Source organism: Strigops habroptila, chromosome 3 (genome assembly GCF_004027225.2).
Source record: "Strigops habroptila isolate Jane chromosome 3, bStrHab1.2.pri, whole genome shotgun sequence".
NCBI classification, from domain to species: domain Eukaryota; kingdom Metazoa; phylum Chordata; class Aves; order Psittaciformes; family Psittacidae; genus Strigops; species Strigops habroptila.
The window spans coordinates 28599582-28622754 of NC_044279.2; the positions used below are offsets into that span (position 1 = coordinate 28599582).

The 23173-nt window shown below is 39.1% G+C and overlaps 1 protein-coding gene across 2 annotated transcripts in view; it reads right to left on the reverse strand.

Annotated features, from left to right (window-relative positions):
- Nucleotides 1-23173, reverse strand: part of ZNF277 (zinc finger protein 277) — a 52012-nt gene that overhangs the window by 11074 nt on the left and 17765 nt on the right. Inside the window, exons 2-7 of one of the 2 annotated variants that reach the window (XM_030479016.1) lie at nt 19391-19589; nt 16158-16246; nt 14109-14284; nt 4621-4712; nt 3142-3252; nt 58-190 (exon numbers count right to left, since the gene is read on the reverse strand). In XM_030479016.1, coding sequence (XP_030334876.1) covers nt 58-190; nt 3142-3252; nt 4621-4712; nt 14109-14284; nt 16158-16246; nt 19391-19589 — 800 coding nt within the window. The remainder of the gene's footprint in view (nt 1-57; nt 191-3141; nt 3253-4620; nt 4713-14108; nt 14285-16157; nt 16247-19390; nt 19590-23173) is intronic. The other variant, XM_030479017.1, reaches the window with a different exon arrangement.

Consider the following 23173-nt stretch of genomic DNA (forward strand, 5'->3'; position numbering starts at 1 on the left):
CAAGATATTGTCTGTATCTCTGTAGTCAATTTACTAATCATTCATAGAACCACTTACCAAGTAATTAATGATGTAAAATTTGTCATATTCTTTGTTTTTGGCATTGATTCTGCGATGCTGTTTCTTTCTCATGTGATCTTTAAGCGTGTTTTTGTCTCTGAAGACTCTTTCACAGTATAAACACTGCAAACTAAGATAAAATGTTAAGAGGTCAACACATTAAAACAAAAACAGTACAAGATAATAATTTTAGATCACAGCAGAGTCAATCAAACACAGAGATGACAAAAATAACATAAAATGAAAATATAGATAAAATAAAAGTTTACTGTTTGCCCCACATGCAAAATGAGAGAAAAATCTGATTACCCAAAATTGTCCTACCAAGGCACAGGAGGGACGCTGACTAGTCAACATGTAAACTCTTAACTCAGCATTCACTTATACTGGCATCCAATCCATCAGTAACTTTCTTTGTAATTTATAGTGAAAAAACCCAAATTCTGAACGTGCTCCATAGCTTTAAAAACAATTTAAATTAGCTGAACAGAAAGTTTGATATTTCTAAGTCAACAGAGAGACTAAATGAAAGTTTGCCAGGGTGATCGATGGGTTCTGAAAGCCTGAGAAATGGAATTTAGTAAATAAATTCTTTCATACACACACATATATGTGCATATTTTTTAAAAAAAATCATATCTATGTACATGAATTATACATATATATAGTATATATAAGAATTTGAAAACATTCATTAATGAATGAGAATTTTACACTTATGTCTTCCAGAGCAATTGAAACAGAACTATACGCAGTGTTTTAAATTCTCTGAGTACTATAAAATAGTTGTTCTCTCCACTGCAGTATCAACTGACATCTGAGCCTGTAAAGGATTAAGTCAAATCTCTTGACCCAGACAGTGGTCTATGAGGACAGTAATCTGCATTTCAGCCTAAATGGGTGATTTTCACTGAAACAGATGATGGTCATTTTCTGGCAGAGATGTAGCAGAGCCCTGAGCTTATAGGAACATCACTATTTAATGGATGCAGGTCTTGAGCCTCCAGTTAGTCAAGATGCTAAAACATTTTTCTTGTAAGTGATGGCTTACATGTCCTACCAAGATGGAGACAGTTTCTTGGGCCATTTGAAAAATTATGTCCACAGGGGGGATTGGGAAAACCTGTAGAAAGCAATTTCTTGTGAAACAAAAAATATGTACTAAAAATATGGCATTTTATCTTCGTATTGGAGATACTGGCTAGCAGAAAAAACAATGTGATGGGAGGGGAAACGACAGCACTTTAAAACAGAAAACCCATGGATTTTTAAAAAAAAAGCAGTGGCACTGAATCAAAATTATTACTTTTTTCCCTTTACTGACAGATGAAAGCATGCTTGATTGTATAGTCAGAAGGAATTTTAACAGTGCCTGGGTCAGGCCTTTCTGTGGTTTCCCGAGGGTTTAAGATACATGTGTTGAAGAACAAAATTATTTTCTTACTCAAGCATTTGCCCCCACAAAACCCATTAATACTGTGCCTAGAAGGTCTGTACCTACACCCTGAAAAACCTCATACTCCTTCAGTAAAGGTGTATTCAGATTCCCCTCAGCTCTTGTGTGTGGAGCAGCAATTCAGGATTCTCAGTATCTTTTTGTCTTCCAAGAACTGCTGTAACATTTAGGCTTACTGTTAAGGAAGTTTTGAGTTCTCCTTGTGCTAGCAGCCTCAAAATCAAAATATTGCTTTGTTGGTGAATCACAGGTCTGATGGCAGAACACATCTATAAATTTTAATATCTGCTTTGCTCCACCTGCTAACAGTAAAGTGTTTGCTCTACTTGTGAAAGGCATTCCCAGGAAGAATACATAATGCTTTTCCTCAGCATACGCAATGCAATCATGCTATTTGCCTGAAACAAGATTTTTCTCCTCTTAATAATATTTTCAGGTACTATTTTACTAGCACAGCTATGAAGTCCATTCTTAGCAGTAGGCAAAGTAGCCTTTCACTGCTTTGGAAGTAATTTCAGCATGTGTATTAACTACAGAGAGTACTGGCTTTGAGAAACCTCCTTCTAAACAAAAGCCTCAGGTCCTACTGAGAAATAGTAAAGCTGCAATTTATCAGTGAGCATGGTAACTCACTGCATTAGGCAACACCAATGGTAACATAAAATGCATTAACATATCTTCATTTCTGGAAAAAGTTAACATGTATCTATTGTGATTGCACATTCTTTGTCAGGCCAAAGTCTAAATTAGAGAGTCCTGTTGCCTTTTCCATCCTGTGAATCTCCTTTTATTTTCTTTTCTTCCTCCGCCCCCCCAGATGTACAAATGAATGGATCCTAAATTGACTTGGAATGCTATTTAATCTCATTTCCATATCCTAGTTTCCACAGATCCAAGTGTTCTGTGGCTTTCATAACTAAGCCTAATATTTAGGCAAATTTCTCCTACAGCCTTTGATTACAGATTGTATTAAAATCTCTTAAACTTGTTAAAACTAGTTTCACTTTTAAAGAATTAAATTTTCTGCTAGAGCTCATTTTATATTTGTGGCATGCTCCTTATTGTCCCATTTATGAAATTTATAAAGGGTACTTAGACACTTGCAAAGGAAACTCAAAGTAAAGAGTTTCTTGTTCTTTGTGACCTAAGCTTTTCTCCCAAATTCCCTTTCTAACTTCTTTGGCCATCTCAGGCTTACATGTTTCTAAGGCAGCATATACACTGGCTTTCTCCTCCTCTGGGATGTACTCTGTAAGCAGTAAAGAAGGGAGAGACCAAACATCCCACGTTATTGATACATAGAGTCAAACAAATATTGTTATAAGAACTCCGTATTCAGTGATTAAAGAAATGTTTAGCAGAAAGACTGTGATGAGAAAGAAGAACATTAACAATTGCGAGTGAAAGGGATGTGCTATTACAATGCTTAACAACTGAAGCTTTGTGCTTTCGAAGAGTTAAAAAAAAGCCTTCTAAGAGCACTCACAATAACCTTACATTCTCTGATTCTTCTTAACTAACTATGAATGTTGAATTAAATTTAACCCAACTGATTTCCAAGATTAAAAAAATATGACCTAAGACCATTAACACCCGCTCCACCCCCCAAATAAAAAAAGACTTACTTGTCGAGCTTCCCCTGTAATACAGCCAAAAACTCGTAACAATTCACAATGTTATCTGGCAGCCCAATGTTAAAAGCATGCTCTCTTGCCATATGATTGAGAAGGACAGATCTACAAAAGACATAGCAAAAAGTCATGTTATTCAATTAGTGACTTGAAATACACCAATTGCTTTAAAAATGCATAAAAGCCAATATTAAATAAACAGGAATAGTGTTGCTGCCACTCTAGAAAAAAAGAATGCAACTTTTTAAAATAGGAAGTTTTCAATTTCAGCTCTGCTCAACGTTCAGTAACATTTCAACTGCTTAGTCTATGTGCATGAAATATTATCTTTTAAATGAAAATTACAATATAGTTTATTTTGACCCTCACTGTTAACAAAGGTCATTTATTAACTTGAAGAAGCGAATCACGTGATTCAACCGTCTTGAGAAACATTCTAAAAAGTCATTTTTTCTCTGTTCTAGTTAGCAGAGCAGAAATTCTTGGATGCAATATGCTTTTATATCAGCACTGCTTCACACAGCACTAGCAACACAAACAGCACTCAAAAGCACACACGAACAAACATCATGGATGTTCAAATAAGATATTTTCCTAATAGAGATATACTGGTTAATTCCTTATGTGCCCAACATCTCTTTATGCCTCAGCTTCTGCTTTTGGGGACTAAACAAATATCCAAGTGTTGACATGGCTAAGCCTTGCTTTTACCACAGTCCAGGTGTGATTTTCAAATGACCTGTCAGACCCAATAAGCAGAGGATGAAGTTCTTGAGGGCTGAATGATGTAAACTTCACTATGCCAGGCAGCAAACAGGATTGGATGCTCATACTACATTGGGATAACCTGCACGGACATGACCCTGGGTCCTTCTCCCTTTCCAGAGTACCACAACTAGCCAGGCAAACACACATTCAAAGACAAGACTCAGCCTTTCCAGCTGAAACTGATTTACTGTGTATAAACAAAGTTTCTTTGGAGCAAGCGCTTGCATGGAATTCAGGCTCGCACTTGACTGATGCTGCAAGCACTCCGTTCTCTAGTTTTCCACTCCAATTTTCCTCTCCTCTTTTTTTCATTTGATATTCAAATTCACACTGGTTTGGTGACGTTTAAATATGAAAAAATGTAACTGGATAGAAACATTTTTTACCAGCCATACTGGCTTAAGTAGCTCTCCTTGCCACTAAAGCAACTGCTGAAAAACTTTCTATCTATCTTTAATATGGTTCAGTTCCCAACTCCAGCTTGCTGGGTAGTATAAAGAGTTGTACCGGAATAAATAAAAAATTGAGATGTAGGACAGTCTATTTAAAATGGCATTGCAGCTGAAAGAAATACTTAAACTATACCTTAAAATTCTGAGTCCTAACATTAGGCACTAACTGGTTCAATGCCATTAAAACCATAAACAAAGCTGCTGAGCACATATGAAAAAAACAAATCAAAAGCAAACAGGTCAACAAACAAACCTGTTTCCTGTGAATTCCTGATCGCAGAACATACACATACTATGAAAACTTGTGTCATCTCTCTCTCGCTGTTGCTGTTCTAGAATTTCTCTCTAAGAAAAGAATCAGATACAGTCACTCAGAAAAAAATAAGAATCATTCCATAACATAAACTTATTTTACCTCTTTATCTTTACTGGTAACAATGAACTGATAAAATTAAAATGTGCTGCTGACACAAACCAGATGTTAGTATTTTATGAGGGTGGGTTCTCACAAAAATTGCAGTTTCTCAAAGGCAGTATGTGCTCCAATCAAGTGCTAGTAAAATTCTCCTAATATTATACAAGGTGCATGGAAAGAAATAGAATCCTCAGTGAGATTTTATGCATCTATTTAAATAATTCTGTTTGCAACATATCAGTTTATGGTTTCTACTTATGGTTCAGATTTATCTCTGGTATCAGTGAGCAAATTATCGGGCATCCACATAGCACCTAATGGAATGATAAACTCAATTTTCCATGGCTAATTGCAGGCGATCTAGAGGACTTCTTAATAATACAGGACCAGTGATGAGCCCTAGCAGTTTCTGCAAGAAGCTATGCAACATACTAAACTCAGAAGGAGCCAATTGCCTTTACCACTGGTCCTGTTTAATGTAGAGCAACAGGCCAGGCAGCTTTACAACACTTGACACAATTTTCCTACCAACAAAAACATGCAGCAAATGATTTTGTCTGGTGCTGTAGCAGCACCAGTGTAGTTATACTGTAGAATTACTATATACTTCAGATGGAAAGGCCGTAATCATCTGGGACATGGGAGAATCGCTGTTTGGATTAAAACATAGCATATTTTCAGCCCAGTAGTACATTACCCTGTACTTGTGTTTTAAGTACTAATAATTGGTAAAGGATTTCTTTCCTGTGCAATGTAGAGGTGCTACCACCAGCTCTCTGACATTTGGAATCTTGACTGAATCTCTCAGGGGATTTTCTGAATCTCTTTATCTCCTTAGAGCCTGCAACAGTGGAGCTTTGCGTTTCTCACCTACCTCTTTAATAACTCTTTTGTGTGGATTAAGACCCAAATTTGCCCATAGTCTACATCTAAATTCAGCTATGCCTGTTGGATAAGCTCCATAGAAGGCAGAAAAGAAAGCAAAGAAAAAAGAAAGCAAAGAACCCCCTGTCCCAACGCCAAAAGAAGAAGGCTTGAGCAATTGTCATTACAGGTCCTGCAGCGCAGATGGGCCAGTGTGGGCCAACCACACCATATCTTGCTGCCCGCTGAGAGATGGCAGGAGGCTGATATTGGGCAAATAAATGTTCTCTTGGTTTCTCCCAAACCAGAGCAGCACACTGTATCCAGCGAGGGGCAGTGGGATGAACAGGATGCCTGCTGGAGAGTGCAGGAGCATGCCCACCGGAGCTACATTTGGCCTAGGGCCAGTGGTTGCTGTGGGGGTTGAGCGCACTGTGTCATAGCCCGTTTTAGGGCCCCATATTCAACCTCACAATTTGCAAACTGTAGTTGTTGCATATCAGATAAGAGTCTGTTACCCTAAAAATGCAGATCCTGGGTTTTTTTCAGTTGTTTTTGTAGTACAAGGTGTACATTCGAGCTTAGAGTCATGCTCAGCAGTGCCTACCTACTCAAATTTTAGGTCATATCCACTCATGTCCTGCTGCATTATGCAAAACGTCAACTAACAGAAATATAAATTTTTATTTTTCAGGGCTGACCCTGGAAGGAGATAAATGGAGCATAACACATCTTGGGAGAGTCCTTCAGCAGAAGCACAATTAAGCAAGGATATCTGTCTGCTCCACACAGGCAGTGAACGTCCCACAGCATGCCAGTATGAACTGGTACTCCTAGCTGTCACCTTTCTCTACTCAGCATGTCTGACCTTGTTTGGCTAACCTTGAATGTGAAAGTGTCTGCATGTAGTTTATATACTTTGTAAAACACACTAGAGACAGCCTAAAAGAAAATCAAAATATTTCACTTCAAATATTAAGACAGCAAGGGTTTAAAACCGCTTCCCCCTCCCCCCACCCCCCCTTAATTGATATTCCAGTGTAGCTTCCTAATTGTACTCTGCTAGGAGGGAAAAAAAACCCATGTTCTGCAATACCTGGTTGCCTAACTCCAGATTCCCACCTCATTCAAATTGTTTACTGGAGCCCTCGTGAGCTGCTACTCCCAGTTATGCCTGAAGGGGAAGGATACTGTATCCTCCACACTGAAGGTGCTGCTGCTACCCTCCTCTTTCACCCTTTCCATTTCCCTTCCACCAGCATGCTTGACAGCTGGTAAGCTCTGACTAACCCAGCATCGTTGTTCTATTAATTCACTCATCAGAGATTAAAAAGTATTTTCCAAGGCAGACACTCCTTTTATCGAATGTTGGCATCATTCATTGCTGGAGGGAACTTCCAAAGCCAGAAAGCAAATCTGGTACTTGCACAGGTGAGGAGTTAGAAGCACTGATTCAAGTCAAGTACAGGAAAAGCAAGAGGGCTGCTCTTCTTCCCTACAGACATTCCAAGCCTTCACTTCACTCCTGAGACTCTGATGGGAGAACACCAATTACAATAATTTGCATAAAACTTGAGGTTTTTCTGAGTGGAGTCTTTCAGCTAGTAATAAAAGCTTAACCTTAAGTTATGAGGCAGGAAATGAGTAATTTACTGTAACACCTGCACCAGTTACCAACTCCTTCAAATTTTGGGGGATGTTAGCATTAATCCATGGCTGATACTAAGACAAAAATACCAAAATCATTTCAGCCATGAAGATTTTCCAGAAACCTTTTTAGGACACTGTGTCATATCAAAGAATATGAATGAGAATGAGAGGGCAAAGTCACTTGAGGAAAAAGCACATATGCTATTTTTCTTTTTCCATAATGAATAAAAGAATTAAGCATAGACAGGAAAGGTAATCCAAAACACTAAAAAAGTGTTTACATATACCAGGATGATCCTCTTTAAATATACCAGCACACTAAACTGCTAATACAGAAGAAATCTGATCATTTATATGACAGTTTGTAACCCAGAGCGTAGGAAAATGCCCTACACATTCACAGGGCTCAGTTTGACGTTGTGAGGAATTCAGATTTTCTTCTAGGAGGTGATAATTTAAAATGTGTCTGTAAAAAAAATGTGCCTGTTCCTCTCCTGGGAAGCAGTATTTTGGAAGAAATTACCCAGAAGCACTCACACACAATGCATCAGCAAGAATTCACACCGATAATCAGTAAAGATGAAAAATGCACAACTTGCAGCTAGTAAGCACTTTTCCCTAAACAATTACTTTGTCTCTGGTCTGCAGTTCAAGAGACATTCAGGAAATACAAAATATCTTCAAAAGGTAAGACTAAAAACTCCACTGAGTGACAAAAGCTATGGACTCAGGACAGGTGCTTTGATATTGTAATGCCTGTTACCCTTCCCTACCATGGACACTGTGTCCCAGGTGCTAAATTAGCTTGCTTTATTGCTGTCAGATCACTGTTGGTTTGGTCTTTTTTTGTTTGTTTGTTTTTTTGGGTTCTTTTTTTTGTTTTTGTTTTTTTTTGTCATAGACTCATTTACTAACAAGGCCCTCATAAATAATTTACATAGCTATTTAAACGCATGGCTTGGATCACTGACACACAGCAATCATCTACAACTTGTACTCAGCAAAACTTGTGCTGAGTACAAGTTTGATTATACTCTGCAACTGGAAGAAAGAATTGGTGGTCAGTGTTTTGCCTGATTTTTCCAACTACATCAGTTGGCCTGACAAAAAAACCCCAATACTTCTTTCTCCTGTCTCTTTTGTAATCACAGCACTTCTGAGAAATAAGAAAAGTAAGGCAGAAAGTACTTCTCTAGCTCTAAGATAGATTGCACTATGCAGTTTGGGACAAGATCAGGCAGTGACTGCAGTAAGACCTGCAATTCTCATTCCTCAGTCCACAGACCTGCTTGTGCAGTGGAGGATGAATTCTGCACTTCAGTCTGTAAAACAGAGCTAACAACAGCATGTGCCTTCTTTGTTTTTAAGATGTTCAGGACCAAAAAATACAAATAAAAAAGTAAATTATTGCCACAAGGCAAAGTCCAAAGTTTCTATTCTGAAGACAAGTAATCTCAACTTAAAGCATTGTGTTTCAGTAGTGGCTTGATTGGGGCAAGAGCATTTTGTAGTGTGGGGTTCCTATTGGCCATTCTGTCTTGCCAGTTCTGGTCCTTTGCTCTCATCCTCTCTAGGCTATAAAGACAGTAGTTATACAAAATGATCGCTTAAGGTAAATTCCAATGAAAGCTTTTTATAAATGGTGCTATATGCTCTGGGGAGGTGGTTTGTCTAAAGACTTTCCTTTGAAGAGGAAACTTCACAACTGTTACAGTGCAAATGACCAAAACATCTGAGCATTCAGTCACACTGCTGTGAAGATCACAGGCCACATTCCTTCTGTAGTGATAATGGACTAATTAATACTACTGAAATCAGAGTGTCTGCTTGGCAAATGAGGTACTACCAGAAACAGCAATGTGGGTGTGAATTTGGATCTAAATATTATAAGATAGAGACTTCACAATAAGAGTATGTGTTTTATCAAGGTCTCCTAGGTGATCTCTCAAACACACGGTGTGTATCTTTAGTTGTAGTTTCTTCCAATTTAAATAAGAGTTCCATTTCCCTGCTGAGTGCTCACAGAAACTAGCTATTGCTGTAGGCAAAGGAAGCAGGTGAAACATTCTGGTTTAAAAACAAAACAAAAAGATCATGCTGATAGATCACAACAAGAAGCTGCTTATACACTTGACTGGCAATAAAACAAACAAGCACAGTACACTGAGACAAAGACTAGGATTGGTGACACCTGAGATCCACCGCCGTCTCTAAAAACTTGCCAAGCACATTACTTGACAATTATATACACTGTTAGGATAAACTGGTTTTGGAGTAAGACAGTTACATTTGGTTTTGTGTCTACAGTTGCCTCAAAGATTGATTGATGAACTTTAGACTGTGTCTGTAGCTGCTAAATAGGGAAAATATTTATAAAGACCAGGGTACCAGAAACTTCATGTCTTTGTAAAGACCTGCAATCTTACCTGTATCAATAACTTGTCTCCCAACTCCTATATCCAGCTTCTCTCCTTACTGATCACTATATTCAGCTCTCCCACTTCAAACAGTACTCTCTTGCCTCGAGTACAGAAAAAACCACAACTTCAAATTCTGCAATCATTATAATGTCCTCTCTGATGTTATCTCAAGAAGAATGCCTTTTCTTTAATATTATCAGAGATGCCTACTGGAGAAGCACTTCATGAAAGAAGCTTAGCTGTAAGGTGCATGGAAATACAAGGAATTTGTCAGGATAGGACATATGGTCTGAAGAACACTCAACCCTTTTCAAGCCAGCTGTTGCACCATCCAATGCACATGTATTTGCTGACTATTTTGTGCACTTTTCCCTCTCACCCAGTGAATATGAAAATTCATACATAGTTCAGGGATGTCATAAAAAGAGCCCCACTGGCTAGGCAAGCCAGACCGGCATGTCAAAGATTAGTCTCTAAGGAATGAAGGATGATGCCATTAGAGACCAACTTTTGGGACAAAGAAGAGAGGAAAGCAACGGGGCAGTGACCTACTATCATTCAAGAGATGTTGCCTATCTGGTGATGAAAGTGAAAGTACTCCACTTCATCTGGTACATGCTGACTGCCCAAGTAGGCATTCCCAACTTCTCTGTGAACAAGAATGAAGTAGAAAAAGGTAAGGGTAGTGTCTTCCTGAATCTTTTTGGTTGAGTTCAAGGCACAGGCATAGATCAACATGTTCTGGAGAGGAATATATAGGTATGGAAACCAAATAGTGAGCATTTAAGAATATCATCATACGGCTGGGGAAACAAAGGCTACCTATGAGCCACCTGACAAGGACGAGAAAGAGCATCTTAGGACATCACCTTGTCAGCTAAGTGGGGAGACTTTTAAACTAGGTTTGAAAGAACAGCAACAGAAACCCCAGAGATAAATAAGAGTTGTGACCTACTGAAAAAACAGGAAATTGGGAAGAAAATGGTTGCAGTGGTGGTGAAACTATGTAAGAACCATGTCTCAGATTAAGCTTGTGACAAACTGGGGATCATACAAACAGCTCATCCTGGAAAGCTCATATAGCTGCATCCCTCTTTCAGTTTTGGTGAAGACTCCTCTTCAGGGTCTATTTACTGGGAGGAAGAGTTGCTTTATCACTTAGAACTACCAGCCACATCACAAGAGAACAGCTGTAAACATGGCAGCAAGACAAGGTCAATGCTGTGCTAGGGAGTGCATATTTTAAAAAAATAGATTTGGGGATTTTACTTTTTAAAGAAAAATCTTAAAGATAAGACCAAGTGGCTCATACTGACACTCCCCCCTAGTATCTTGAGTTTTGCCACAAAGACTTCCTTTCCTAGTACTGCTTCACAACTATGAATTCTTTGTCCAGACTGTGTTGCCAAAAGACCGTATCTTTTTTGTGTTACATAGCCTTGTCAGCTATTTCAGCAAGCTGTGCTCTCTAACCTAGTTCAGGCTCATTCCTTGGCCTCTCTCTCAATACATCACAGTCACCGTAATGTCTCTGCATGACATCCACCTTGGCTAGCTCCCCTGCTGCAATACAGCCTGAAATATTCCTGAACTGGAGTTTCAAAACTGCAAAATGAGATGTTTCAGCTAGCACATTTTAAAGATACTTGTCCTTGTTTGGGCTTGCTGTTGGAGACAGCAGTTAGGATTCAAAGGCTGCAGAAAAATCACCCAGAGTTGTATAGTTCTGGTCTTTATTCTGTGCAACTCACATCAGTCCATTTGCCAGCTCAGTCTTAATTGCTGGACTTGTCTGGGGGTAAAAGACTTTGCAAAGCAAAATAACTATTTAACTTGCAAGTCAACACTCAGATTGCAGCAAAAGGAAATGAAAAAATAAACAGACATTATTGCTGTAACTAAAGCAGTGACTCCATAGCCCCAACTACAGCTGCAGCTCGATTTCATGAAATCCTTCTGTACAAACTGAAAATACAATTCTGATATTTAAACCAGTGTTAATATCAAAGGCTATTTCATATCATCATAAGAATGCTAACTTAATTTACTCTGTAAATTAACTTTTCTAACTTAATTACTCTGTAAACAAAATCAGAACCTGCTTTGGGGTAAATCCTGCACTCTTTCCTGAATTTGAGAAAATGTCTATTTGCAGAAATGAGACAGCTTACCTCCTAACAGACTCCACGCTCCCTTGACACTGGCAGTGAAGTGAAGTCCCAGTTGGAACAGGGCTACATAGCACAAACCACCACAAAACCAGAAACAAATGCCCTTTAAATAAAGAAAAAGTACAGTCCAATGTGTAGCAGCCAGGAGTTACTGTTACAATAGACAGTTCTATGAGAACATTAGCTGCATGCTCAAGCACGACTCTCTTTCCCTCCTTAAAGCCACAAACAACATGATATATGCTTGGGAAACGAACATCATTATGACACTGCCTGCCCAAATGCAATATTCAAGATGTCTTTCATAACCTCAAAGGGATGATGGGAAACTGGAAAAGGTACAGAGAAGTGCAATAATGATGCACAGTGAAGAACCACTAAAGAGACAGCACCCGCAATCTCAAATCACTGAATCATTGAGGCTACAAAGGATCTCTCGAGAGCAATTAGTCCAACCCCATACCCAAGCAGGGTCACCTTCAGGTGTTTACCCAGCACTGTGTCTAGTTGTGTTTTGAGTATCGCCACAGATGAAGAGTCTACAACATCTCTGGAAAACTTGTTCTAGTGTTAACCACCCTCACAGTAAAAAAGTGTTTTCTTGTTTTCAGAGGGAATTTCCTGATTTTTAATTCCTGTCTATTACTTCTTGTCCTGTTGGTGGGCACTGTGAGAAGAATCTGACTCCCTCATCTTCATTCCCATCAAGTATTTATACACACTGATAAGATCCCCCCTAAGACTTGTCTTTCAGGATAAGATACTGAACTAGACAAACCTTTTTTTACTAATCCAGGATGACTTCTCCTACAATGAATTGGAAGAGAAGCATGCTAGGCATGAGTGCATCAGCTGTTTTTTCTGAGTCCATGCCAATCCAATGGATCTACACAGGAATACAGATTTCAGCTGAGGTGACTCATGGAAAATCCTCAGCTGCAGAACTACCACAATTCTGCTTTGCAGGAGCTAGGATCCTATGGAGGGCTGTGTAAGACCTGTACATATTCCACTGGTTCTGGGAATTTGCCAGTCATGTGCTGTGAGCTGTAGAACACTCACAGGATAGTTGAGCTAAATGCATTGTACCTGCCAATCTCAACTTTCCCAGGGACTAGAATTTGTTTTTTGTAAGCATCTCCTTCATTGTAAATGCTTATGATTTAAGGTGTCTTTAGTTGCATGCTGTAGTACATACAGACATGTAATAGAAACATACTAGAAGAAACAGCATAACAAAGGGTTAAAAGGCTTGTGTTGACAATTCCCAGGACATAGCTGCCAGCAGTAAACTGAAGAAGATATTTATGTAAAGACCATAAGGCCTGCACTCTAACACCTCACAGTACAGATGACTTGCCAGTAGAAGACCCTGCATGAGGAGACTGGTAACAAGGCTGCTGTGTATCACATAACACTCATTTTTAAATTAGCCCAACAGCAAAACCAGACTACGGATGTGTATTTCAAACAAGAAAACAACAAAAAATCCCCAGTGGTCAGCAACCTGGACTAAGACTCTTGGAAGCTGAAGTCAGAAAGAGCTTAACATGAAGGACCACACATTCAGAGCTGACAACTACTAAAAGATATGAGAGGTCTGTCCGAAGTACAAGGTTGCCATTAGCAAGCAAGAACGCGAGCAGTTCATGAGGTCTCAACACTTGGCATTTCTGGTCCTTTGCATCTCATAGAAACAATCCTGGTCAGACTTCCTCCACTCACACAACGCAGTGCTTGTTAGTGTGCGAGTGTGAATTAAGGAAATCTGGGTAACGGAGTGTGAATCCACAAAAACAACTTGCTTGAAGATTCTGTAAATAAGTATCACCTTCTCTCCACGGTATCACACACTGAGTTTTATTTTGCTAACTTCCCTACGTTTATATTATTACATAAAAGATAGTGTGTCAGTGCATTGCAGATTCTTGCAAGAAGAAAAATGTTCAGCACGCTCAGCCTCTTTCAGTGCTCTGGGCTTATTTTCCACTCGTGTGAAACACTGACTTACAATCTTTAAATTTATTCTAAGAAAAAAAATCTATAAACAAGGAGTTTGTGCAGCAGTTAGGGAAATGAGCTTTAAAAAAAATATATAAAAAATCAGAACTTTGCAGTCTAGCAAAAAAATGTTTTCACTTTAAAATGCCCACTAAATTACCATATATTATACCATGTGGAACTGTTCACCTCAAAAAATGAAACAGCAGTATTTTCTTACCAGTCTCTTCTGCTGAAGCTGTTCTCTAAGTAATCTGTCTTCTGGTAAAACATCACATAGAAGAAAATAATTATCCTGTTCTTCTGTTAAGAGATTAGGAAGTGTGGGTAAGGGATGAGAATTTGCAGCTGCTTTGAATATTTCTGGCACACAATTTGCTGAACCTTTGGAATGGGCTAAGAATGTGAGAATGTGGTTTTTAATCTATAAAAGTCATAATTTAATGAAACATGCTTAAATATTTGTATATACATATTTATAAGACCTTTACATCATTCATATTGCAGTACAAAGACAAAAGTCTTGCATAGATTTTCTCCAGTACCAGCTTTATTCTTTTTTATGATGGTTCTTCTGGAGACATTAAGCAATTTTAATTATTTACATTGGTTACAGTATAAAGTCAGCATGAAAGAAACATAAAATCACCTTTAGTTTTATCTTGTATGTGGGATTTTCAGTTATTTCCCTAAGTTATTGTCAGTTTTCAATAGTTATCATCATTTGGTATACCCTCTCCTTACTCTGACTGATCATGTTACCGTGATCGCTTTTACCTTCTCATTTTATCGTCTGCACCACAACTATTTAGTAATACACATTGAGACTAATTTACATTTCTACTTACGTTTTACCCACATTTCATGTTAAGTAACCTTTTTACTTTTTATGTTCATATACAATTTAATAATAAATCTTATTGAAATGAATCACCTTAAAATCACTCAATATCTAAGAAAATGTAAATACACTTAAAAATATTTTGCAGTTAAAAGTTACTCATTTATTAATCAAAGGGTTATGGGGTTGGTGAACTGAAGTGTTCATTAGTACGTCTCTATTAATTTAAACTTGCTAGATTTCAGCCTTTCCCATCTTTTCATACAGAAGCCTGTGTGAAGTAAGACAAAACCCCTGATTTCTGAGCTATCAAATTTGAAGGAGCTAGCCATTAAAATTAACAAATTTGTTAACAAACAGATAACAAATTATTCTCATTGTCCTCTGGAAGGGCTATTGATAGTTTATAATTCTGGCAAGCTCTGGCATTCAGGCACTTGATCTGCAATTTTCAAACTGAGTGGTAAGGCAAAACCATGAATATGTAAGAGAAACACAACTACGGTCTTTGGAGTGACTTTCAGGTTTTCTAGGGCTTTTTTCTTAACATTACTTTGCATAATAATAATAATAATAATCATGACGATGACAACAACAACATTTTGTACTCAGTTTTCACCTTCCACCCATCTCTGACACTGGGTGCATGCATTTATTCCTCTCTTTCAGCTCTCCATGGAGAATAAGATGCAGCAAAGCCCTGATGTTCTCTTATCTGCTTTTAGGTAAATTATATTTTTCTGTTAGAACGGGGGGAGCCAAAGAAATGCATCAGCTACTTCTGAAAAGCAGTCACTTCACAAAGTCATCATTATTCTTGGGATGGAATGTCCCACTGTGCCAGTGCAGCAGAATGGTGAAGTATGATCTTTGGTCATGTACTGGAGCCTCAAAAATGGCAGTCTTTGTATCCCTGCTGTGGAGGTATTGCCTCCTAACACTCTTGGGGCAGTAAGCACTACGGCAGAGAAAAGGAAGGGTGACTGTGGCCCTGATGTCCAGGAAGTTAGCAGCATCTAACTCTTCCTGGGGTGGTGGACAGGGTGGAGTCAGAAAGTCCCAAAAAACCAGGAATGTTTCTCCACATTTCTGGAAGGACTGTCACCCGTTATTGATGCAGTTGGTACCAAAGCTTTCCCAGCCATGACAAAAGCAGTACTGCTTACAGGCCTTGATTTGCAACTGGCCCCAATTCGGCAGGTCATTTAAGCATGTATTGAGTTTGTCCTCGCTCAACACAGTGCTGAAGCACGTGTTGCAATCCTTGGAAAAGACAAGTTTAAATATGTGGTTAAGAGTTAAACATTACTCCTGTGGTTTTCTGACCTAGCGTCAGATTTCTTCACACTTGGCTGATCAAAGCAGCAGTATATGCCAGAAATTATCACATGATCTGGCCAACAGAGAGTAAGCAAGCAGCAAACTTACCTAAAGGAGCTTCCGAATTTGTTCTTATCACACTACAAAAATCTGTGATGGGCTGTTCTGCAAACCTCTTCTTCCAGTACAAGATGTATCTTTGAAAATAAGGGAGAGATGATTAGTGAAAAAGGAAACATCAAAAAAAGTTTAATAAAGAGTTGGTCACCTCTTGTTTTTTCCATCCTCTAAATCTTAAGAGTTTAATGTTTTCAGTTCCCGTCTGTGTTTTTAATTCCTTTATTGTTCAAAATCATTAAATTCATTCAACTTCATCAAAACGGGGTTTAATTATCCTGTCAAAGTGAAGAACTCAATAAGACAGATTTGCATTAAGCTTTACATAAATAGTGTGGCCTATTCCCATCTTCAGACAGAAGCTGGCACTCAGATGCATGCTTACTGAAAAGTTATACTACAGAGTACTCTCAAATTCCCAAAATACTGTGCTCTGTGTTCTGCAACATGCAAGCAGGAATCCGAAGCTCAGTAAAAACATCAACTTGTCAGAAGTGAGGTTCTGGCAGGTCTCTCCTGTGGCGTTACAATGAAAGCTGTAGCTTACCAGACGACTAGAAAGACAGAAAAATGAAGTCCCCAAACACCTGGGAATGGGATAGCAGACAGCTAAGGAAAGCCCTAAACACATTTTGAAGGTTTAATCCACCAACTACAGTTGTTTAAAAACATTATTGTACTATCATTGTTTGTATTACACCAGCATCAACAGACCAGACCCCAATTAAGCTAGAAGCTACTGTCTAACCAAGAATTATACGATGAAGGGAACCAAGCAATCCTTGTGCTAATTATTCAGAAACTTACTATTAAAGAAAAAAAAATAAATCTGAAAATGCTTAAGTGCATGCTTATATTTATACTTACAACTCATGTGCATGATATAAATCATGGGAGAGTCAGTAAGGTAAAGGCTAACTACTCAGCACAGCCTGCTATTGACATGCCATCAAATTCGTGAAAGAATCATAAAAAAATCAGATATTCTTATTATGAAGTGCAAACAGTGTAGCTTTTAATACTTGTGCAATCTAAAAGTTTACTGGCCACAGCTATCACATCCCATGGTGGTTCACGTTACCTCTGAATATATACCATCTAAATATATGAGGACTTACATTGCAGCAGCCAAGGAAGCAGCACATATTTATTTCTACTAACTCTGACATGGAAAGGATTAAGCTCTGGTGCAGCAGACAGCTAAGGACAGTGAAGCCAGCATGCATGGGTGAAGGTCGTTCAGAGGCATCATTAGATGTCAGTGAGAGGTGAGCATTTTGTTGTCCCCCTGACTACTCCACTGTTTATAATGCACAATGTAACAGTCTTGCTGTTACTCAGAACAGCAAGTCTTCCAGAATAAGTCATTCTTAAGCTTTTAGGACATAAATGTGCAAATGAAGGGATTTCAAGATGTCATTTAGTCTGTTCTCTGCACTGAAAAATATGAACACCATTCAGACAAACCCACTTAACCACAACCATCTGTGCCATGAAGCTGACTGTTAAGGGATTTCATATCATAAGACTTAACCCAAATAATCAACAATCAAATAAACACAATGCCTTGTTGCACTTTCAGGAAGAGAGAATGAGTGATCAGTGTCCATGAGTGACACCGATCATGTCCATGTCCAGTCATGCAGATGAAGCTTATTCCCCTTATCTCTTCTTCTTGACTTAATGCCATCCAATCTTTATTCTTGTTTTCCATTAGATTGCTCTTCTCTGGATTCTCCACTTCCCGTAGTTCTGTCACAAAATGTATTCCTAAGACTGATTGTAACTGACTGCTAAGTATAAAAAAAATTTACTATGTTTTCATAGTTGCTTCCCTGTATTTTCCACACTTTAGTTTAACACCTCAGAATATGCTGCTTTTTTTTTTTTTCTCTGCATAATATTTAATTATTTTACTGATATTCAGTACACCAAATAAAAGAAGGCATGCTTAAGAGCAACAATGCCATCATTTCACATCCTGGGGCCACTTTCTAAAAGATTTGGCTACCTTCCAATTGCATCAGCAGCAAAAAGAATCCAAATGGGCATTTTCTTGAAAAGGTGATTTTAAAATACATTTCTATTAATGGAAAATAATCCCCCAAGGACACTTAAACTGGTGGTCCATGACTGAGCAGCCCCAATCCCTTTATTTAACTGAATAAACTAGCATTAAAACACACTGCATTCTTGTTCTGCCTGCTTTCAGCATAAAACCAAACAAAAGCAAGTATCAGTTTTCAATTTTAAACAATGTTAAGCTCACACATCTGAATAAGGATTTATATGCTTTAAGTTTCTCTTCCTAAATTTCATCTTAGTATTTATTTTTTTGCATCTTGATAGACACAAATTACTGTCTTTGGCTGAGTAACTAATCACAGAAGACCTACCAGAAAACTCCTCTTAGTTGAGAAATTATCCAGCTAACATTTGAACACTGTGACAGACCTATCTACAAACTGGCAGCTACCATCTAGCCTACTGCTGGGCCCATATATTGCTGTGTGTGAAAGCAAATGCCAAGCAAATGCCTTGTCTCTGAAGTTACAAGCCAGCTGGGGCCATGCCAGCTACTGGAGGAAGTTAAGAGAAAGAAAGCCAAACATGACCCTGCTGAGATGATCAATGACACAGCTGTAGAAGGAGTTGCAGTTGTATGTAGATCACAGTACTGTAAAGTGTAGCTAAGGATTAAATGCGTTTTCTATAGGGAAATATTGGCATCCTTAAAATATGGCAAATGAATTTCATTCCAGAATGTGAGAGATCCTGTATTGAGCAGCTTCTGTATACAATACACTTTAGGACACTGAACAGTGGAGAAATAGTCTTGTCCCATGCAAATAAATCCCCAGATTAGGAGTTGATTGCCTAGAATGTGCTTTATGAAATAAACAGCTTTCTAGTTTGCATGCGACTTGTTGATTATTGACAAGATGTTTGACATATCCCTAGGATATGTCAAAGAATCTCTAACCCAGGCATTGCCCTGTATTCTAATATCAAGTCCCCTGGTCCTAGAAACATCCAGGGCCTAGGGAATGTGAGGGGACAAGAAAACAACCTTACAATCCAGCAACAAAAAGATCATCAAAAGAGTAATAAAAATCCTTCCCTGACACCCCTCTGTCATTTTAAAAAGATGATCTCTAGTTTTCTGAAGCTTTCTGTAGTATCTGCAGCGGACATACACTCATTTTAAACAATATAACCCTTACCTTCTAAAATCCACTACCAGTTTCACATCTGCTATGACGAGCTTGTGTTCAATAATCATGTGCTTCAGGAGCTGGTTTTGTTCTGCTGAGAGATAGCATTCTTTGCAGAAAATACAAGGCACATAGGGAGAATTTTCTACAGCAGCAACGCCACCTGGACTTTCTGGCAGAGACAATGGCTCCAAAATACACTCTGTATCTAAAACAAAAAGAATAATGAATTGTGACTAAGTGAATAAATCTACATCACTTGGAGTACTTTTAGGCAGTACATGTAAAACCTGTTTTGTTGGGTCCCAGTTTTGTTGCATGGATTACTCCAGCGACGAGGTGCTTGGAAGTGAGTTGACTGCATTATTTCCAAGAAGGACAGTGTGAGATTAGCACAGGGCAGTTCTCAATTATTTGCTCCAGCTGAAACTCCCAGCTGATAGCAAGTCAAACAGACACAAGTGCTCTCTGGTTACTACTAATGAAAGTTTTATGATGAGAAACCTATTTTTCTTCCTCTCATTACCTAGAGTATCTGTTGATATGAATGAAGCTACTCTCTTTTGACACATTTTTCATACTATCAGGAAGGCTTTAGACTGTATAGTGCAAACTGAAACACTTCCTAACTGTACAGATGTTGAGGCGGTACCAGCCATGTCCCATGTGGAAAGCTCAAAGGCCTGTGTTTGTATTTTACTACACCAGTCAGACACAGGTTGCTCAAATGGCAGCACACAGAGGTGAGTCACCAGCTTCTGTTCTCTGGGTTCACTGCTGTTTGTAGTTCAACAAGTGGGTGGATTGCACAGTACTGCCAGTAGTACTGCAAACAAGCACATTGACCCAGGGTAAGATAAACAATAGCAATGTAAATTCATAAGCTCTTCCACTGGTTTAAATTGATGTAATTCATTAAGAAACACTGAGACACCAACAGATTTCAACAGCTGTCCCGATTAGCTTAACCAAATTCCAGTTGTCCAGAAAAAAACCATGGTGTTCACTTTCCAAACAAATCGTATCTCAGCCTTTGGTATGGGTTTATGTTGGAAGCAAATACCAGTTTCAATATGCATCTTTGATTTCAGCTACATCAATTTTGGATAGCAAAAGGAGATTAAAAGCAAACAGAAAAAGCTCCCAACAGTTCTCATATTCTGAGGATGAAAACTGAAAAGAAAACATCATGGTTCTCTCTGACTCTTGTGTTATGAAGTTAATTTGTGCAGCAGGACAACAAACTCTATGTCTCTGGATTCCTGCAGCAACATGAACACTCCTGTAGAAAAATGAAATTTCACAGGATGGTTGATGTTGAAGGGACCTTTTAAGATCATCTGGTCCAATCCACCTGCTCAAACAGGGCCATGTAGAGCTGGTGGCCCATGACCAGAGCCTGGGAGTACTTCCAAGAATGGAGGCTCCACAACCTCCCTGGGCAACCTATGCCAGTGCTCAGTCATCCTCACAGTAAAAAAGCAATTCCTAATGTGCAGAGGGAACCTCCTCAGTTTCAGTTTCTGAAGACACCTAAAGAATTAAGAAAAAGGCCTTCACCCAAGTCTTATTCTGTCACGCAGGTTTATGGTTAAAGGAAGTTTAATTTACAATATTTACCAGATAGAAGAATCAATGTATGACAACTTTAACCCTACAAAATCCACATATATGTATTATGCAGTGGCAAGCACACTAAATCTGGTAATCTGTTAACTTGTCCACATGGAAAATTCGAAAAATAATTTTTAAATTTACAGTCATTTAGCTTTCTTTCCCAGGAAAATAAGCTAATGGAGGAGTACTCCCCCTACCCTCCACCAAGATACTGAAATAACCAAAGAAGGGCTGGAGTTTCAGAGATGGACCTGGGAAGCTCCTAAAAGTTCTGTGACAAATTTCCATTCAGATAAAGGAAGGGGCACGGAGAGGAGCACGAGTGTCGTGGTTTGAGCCCAGCCAGTAACTCAGAACCACACAGCCGCTCGCTCACTGCCCCCCTTCTTCCTCCCCCCACTCCCGGAGGGATGGGGAGGAGAATCGGAAGAATGTAACTCCCACGGGTTGAGATAAGAGCAGTCCCGCAACTAGGGTATAATACAAAACCACTACTGCTACCACCAATGATAATAATGATTAGTGAAATAACAAGGGGAGAGGATACAATTGCTCACCACCCGCCGACCGATACCCAGCCCGACCCGAGCAGTGATCTGGGCCTTCCGGGTAACTCCCCCCGGTTTATATACTGGGCATGACGTGCTGTGGTATGGAATACCCCTTTGGCCAGTTTGGGTCAGGTGTCCTGTCCCTGTTTCCTCCCGGCTTCCCCTCCTCCCTGGCAAAGCATGAGACTGAGAAAGTCCTTGGTTGGAATAAACATTACTTAGCAACAACTGAAAACATCAGTGTTATCAGCGTTGTTCCGAGGCTGAAAGTCAAAAACACAGCACTGCACCAGCTACTAAGAAGGAGAAAAAATGACTGCTATAGCTGAACCCAGGACAACGAGGCTCTGCCACCCATTGTAGATGCTGTTCATCAGCGGCTGGCCAGCCAGTGTGGACATGTAGTGCTCCACAGTAGCCACAGCTGCCTGATGAGGGTGCTACAGGGACCAAGGGTAAGCTGGAGCTACTGTCCCACAGGTGGGAATGGGTACAAAGCCATAGGAAATACAACTTCATTGGTTCCACACTGCTCCTGGAACAACACATCTGCCCTGCGCAACGTTTGAGGGTTGCACTTATGACATTTGAAAACATCAAACTTCCTGGAAAGGCAATGACTTGGCTGAAGACTGACAGTTGGGTTACCCAGAATTCAGTCTATCCCATTAAATTATCAGTGTGGAGAGATAGCAGCACACAGAAATGGCATCACATGGAGCAATACAACTGCTGTTGACAGTCTAACACTTTTGCTCTCGTAATTTTACCTGCACTTCAGCTCACTCCTTTCCCTGAGACATTTCTTTATTAAACTGGCATTGTAAAAAGGGTTCCACTTTTTTCTACCTTAAGAACAGCAGCTGCTACACTAAGTGCTAGAACAATCCTCCTGAAAGGGTCAGCTCTCCCAAACTGATGCTACCTGCAAGAGTCTATGTCTGTGCATTCTTGCAGTCAGTATTAGTTTGTAGCCTGAAGAATCATTAAAACATGGTTTCTGAGAAAAGTAGAGCAACTTAATTCCTTTGAAACTGCTGACTCTCACTGATGCCAAGGGAACTAAGAAGATACGCTGTCAGCCAGTTCAGCTGTGCCCAGTAAGCAGCTACACTGCTTTTTGTTCGTTTTTGGTTCAGGTCTCTTGCAATGACCTATTTAAACTTAGAAGTCCAAATAAACTATGCCTATCTGCCTCAACAAACCAATTTTCAAAAGATAGGTGCGTATGGCAGAAACTGCTACTCAATATAGACAAGGAGCCGATACAGTTATTTAGCATGAGTAATTGGGAATAGTAATTGTGTGGGCTGAAAAAACAGAGCTGTTAATCTTCAACTGTAGTGACGACTTGCTGAAAGGAATAAACTGGGGTGAAGATTTTTTTTGCTGCCCAAAGAGAGTAGCTAATACTAAAAGACAATAATTTAAATATAATCTACTAGACCTGCATGGCAACTGCAGAAGCTTATTCAATTTATTTCAAAGGCACTTAAAGGAGGAGATGAGGGGAAAATAAAAATCCATGAAAATATCTGTGTACTCATCTGCTGCAAAAAATACCCACTGAAAAGAGAATAAATGCACAGAGCTGAACAAACACGCACGGCCTTTAGCATAGCAC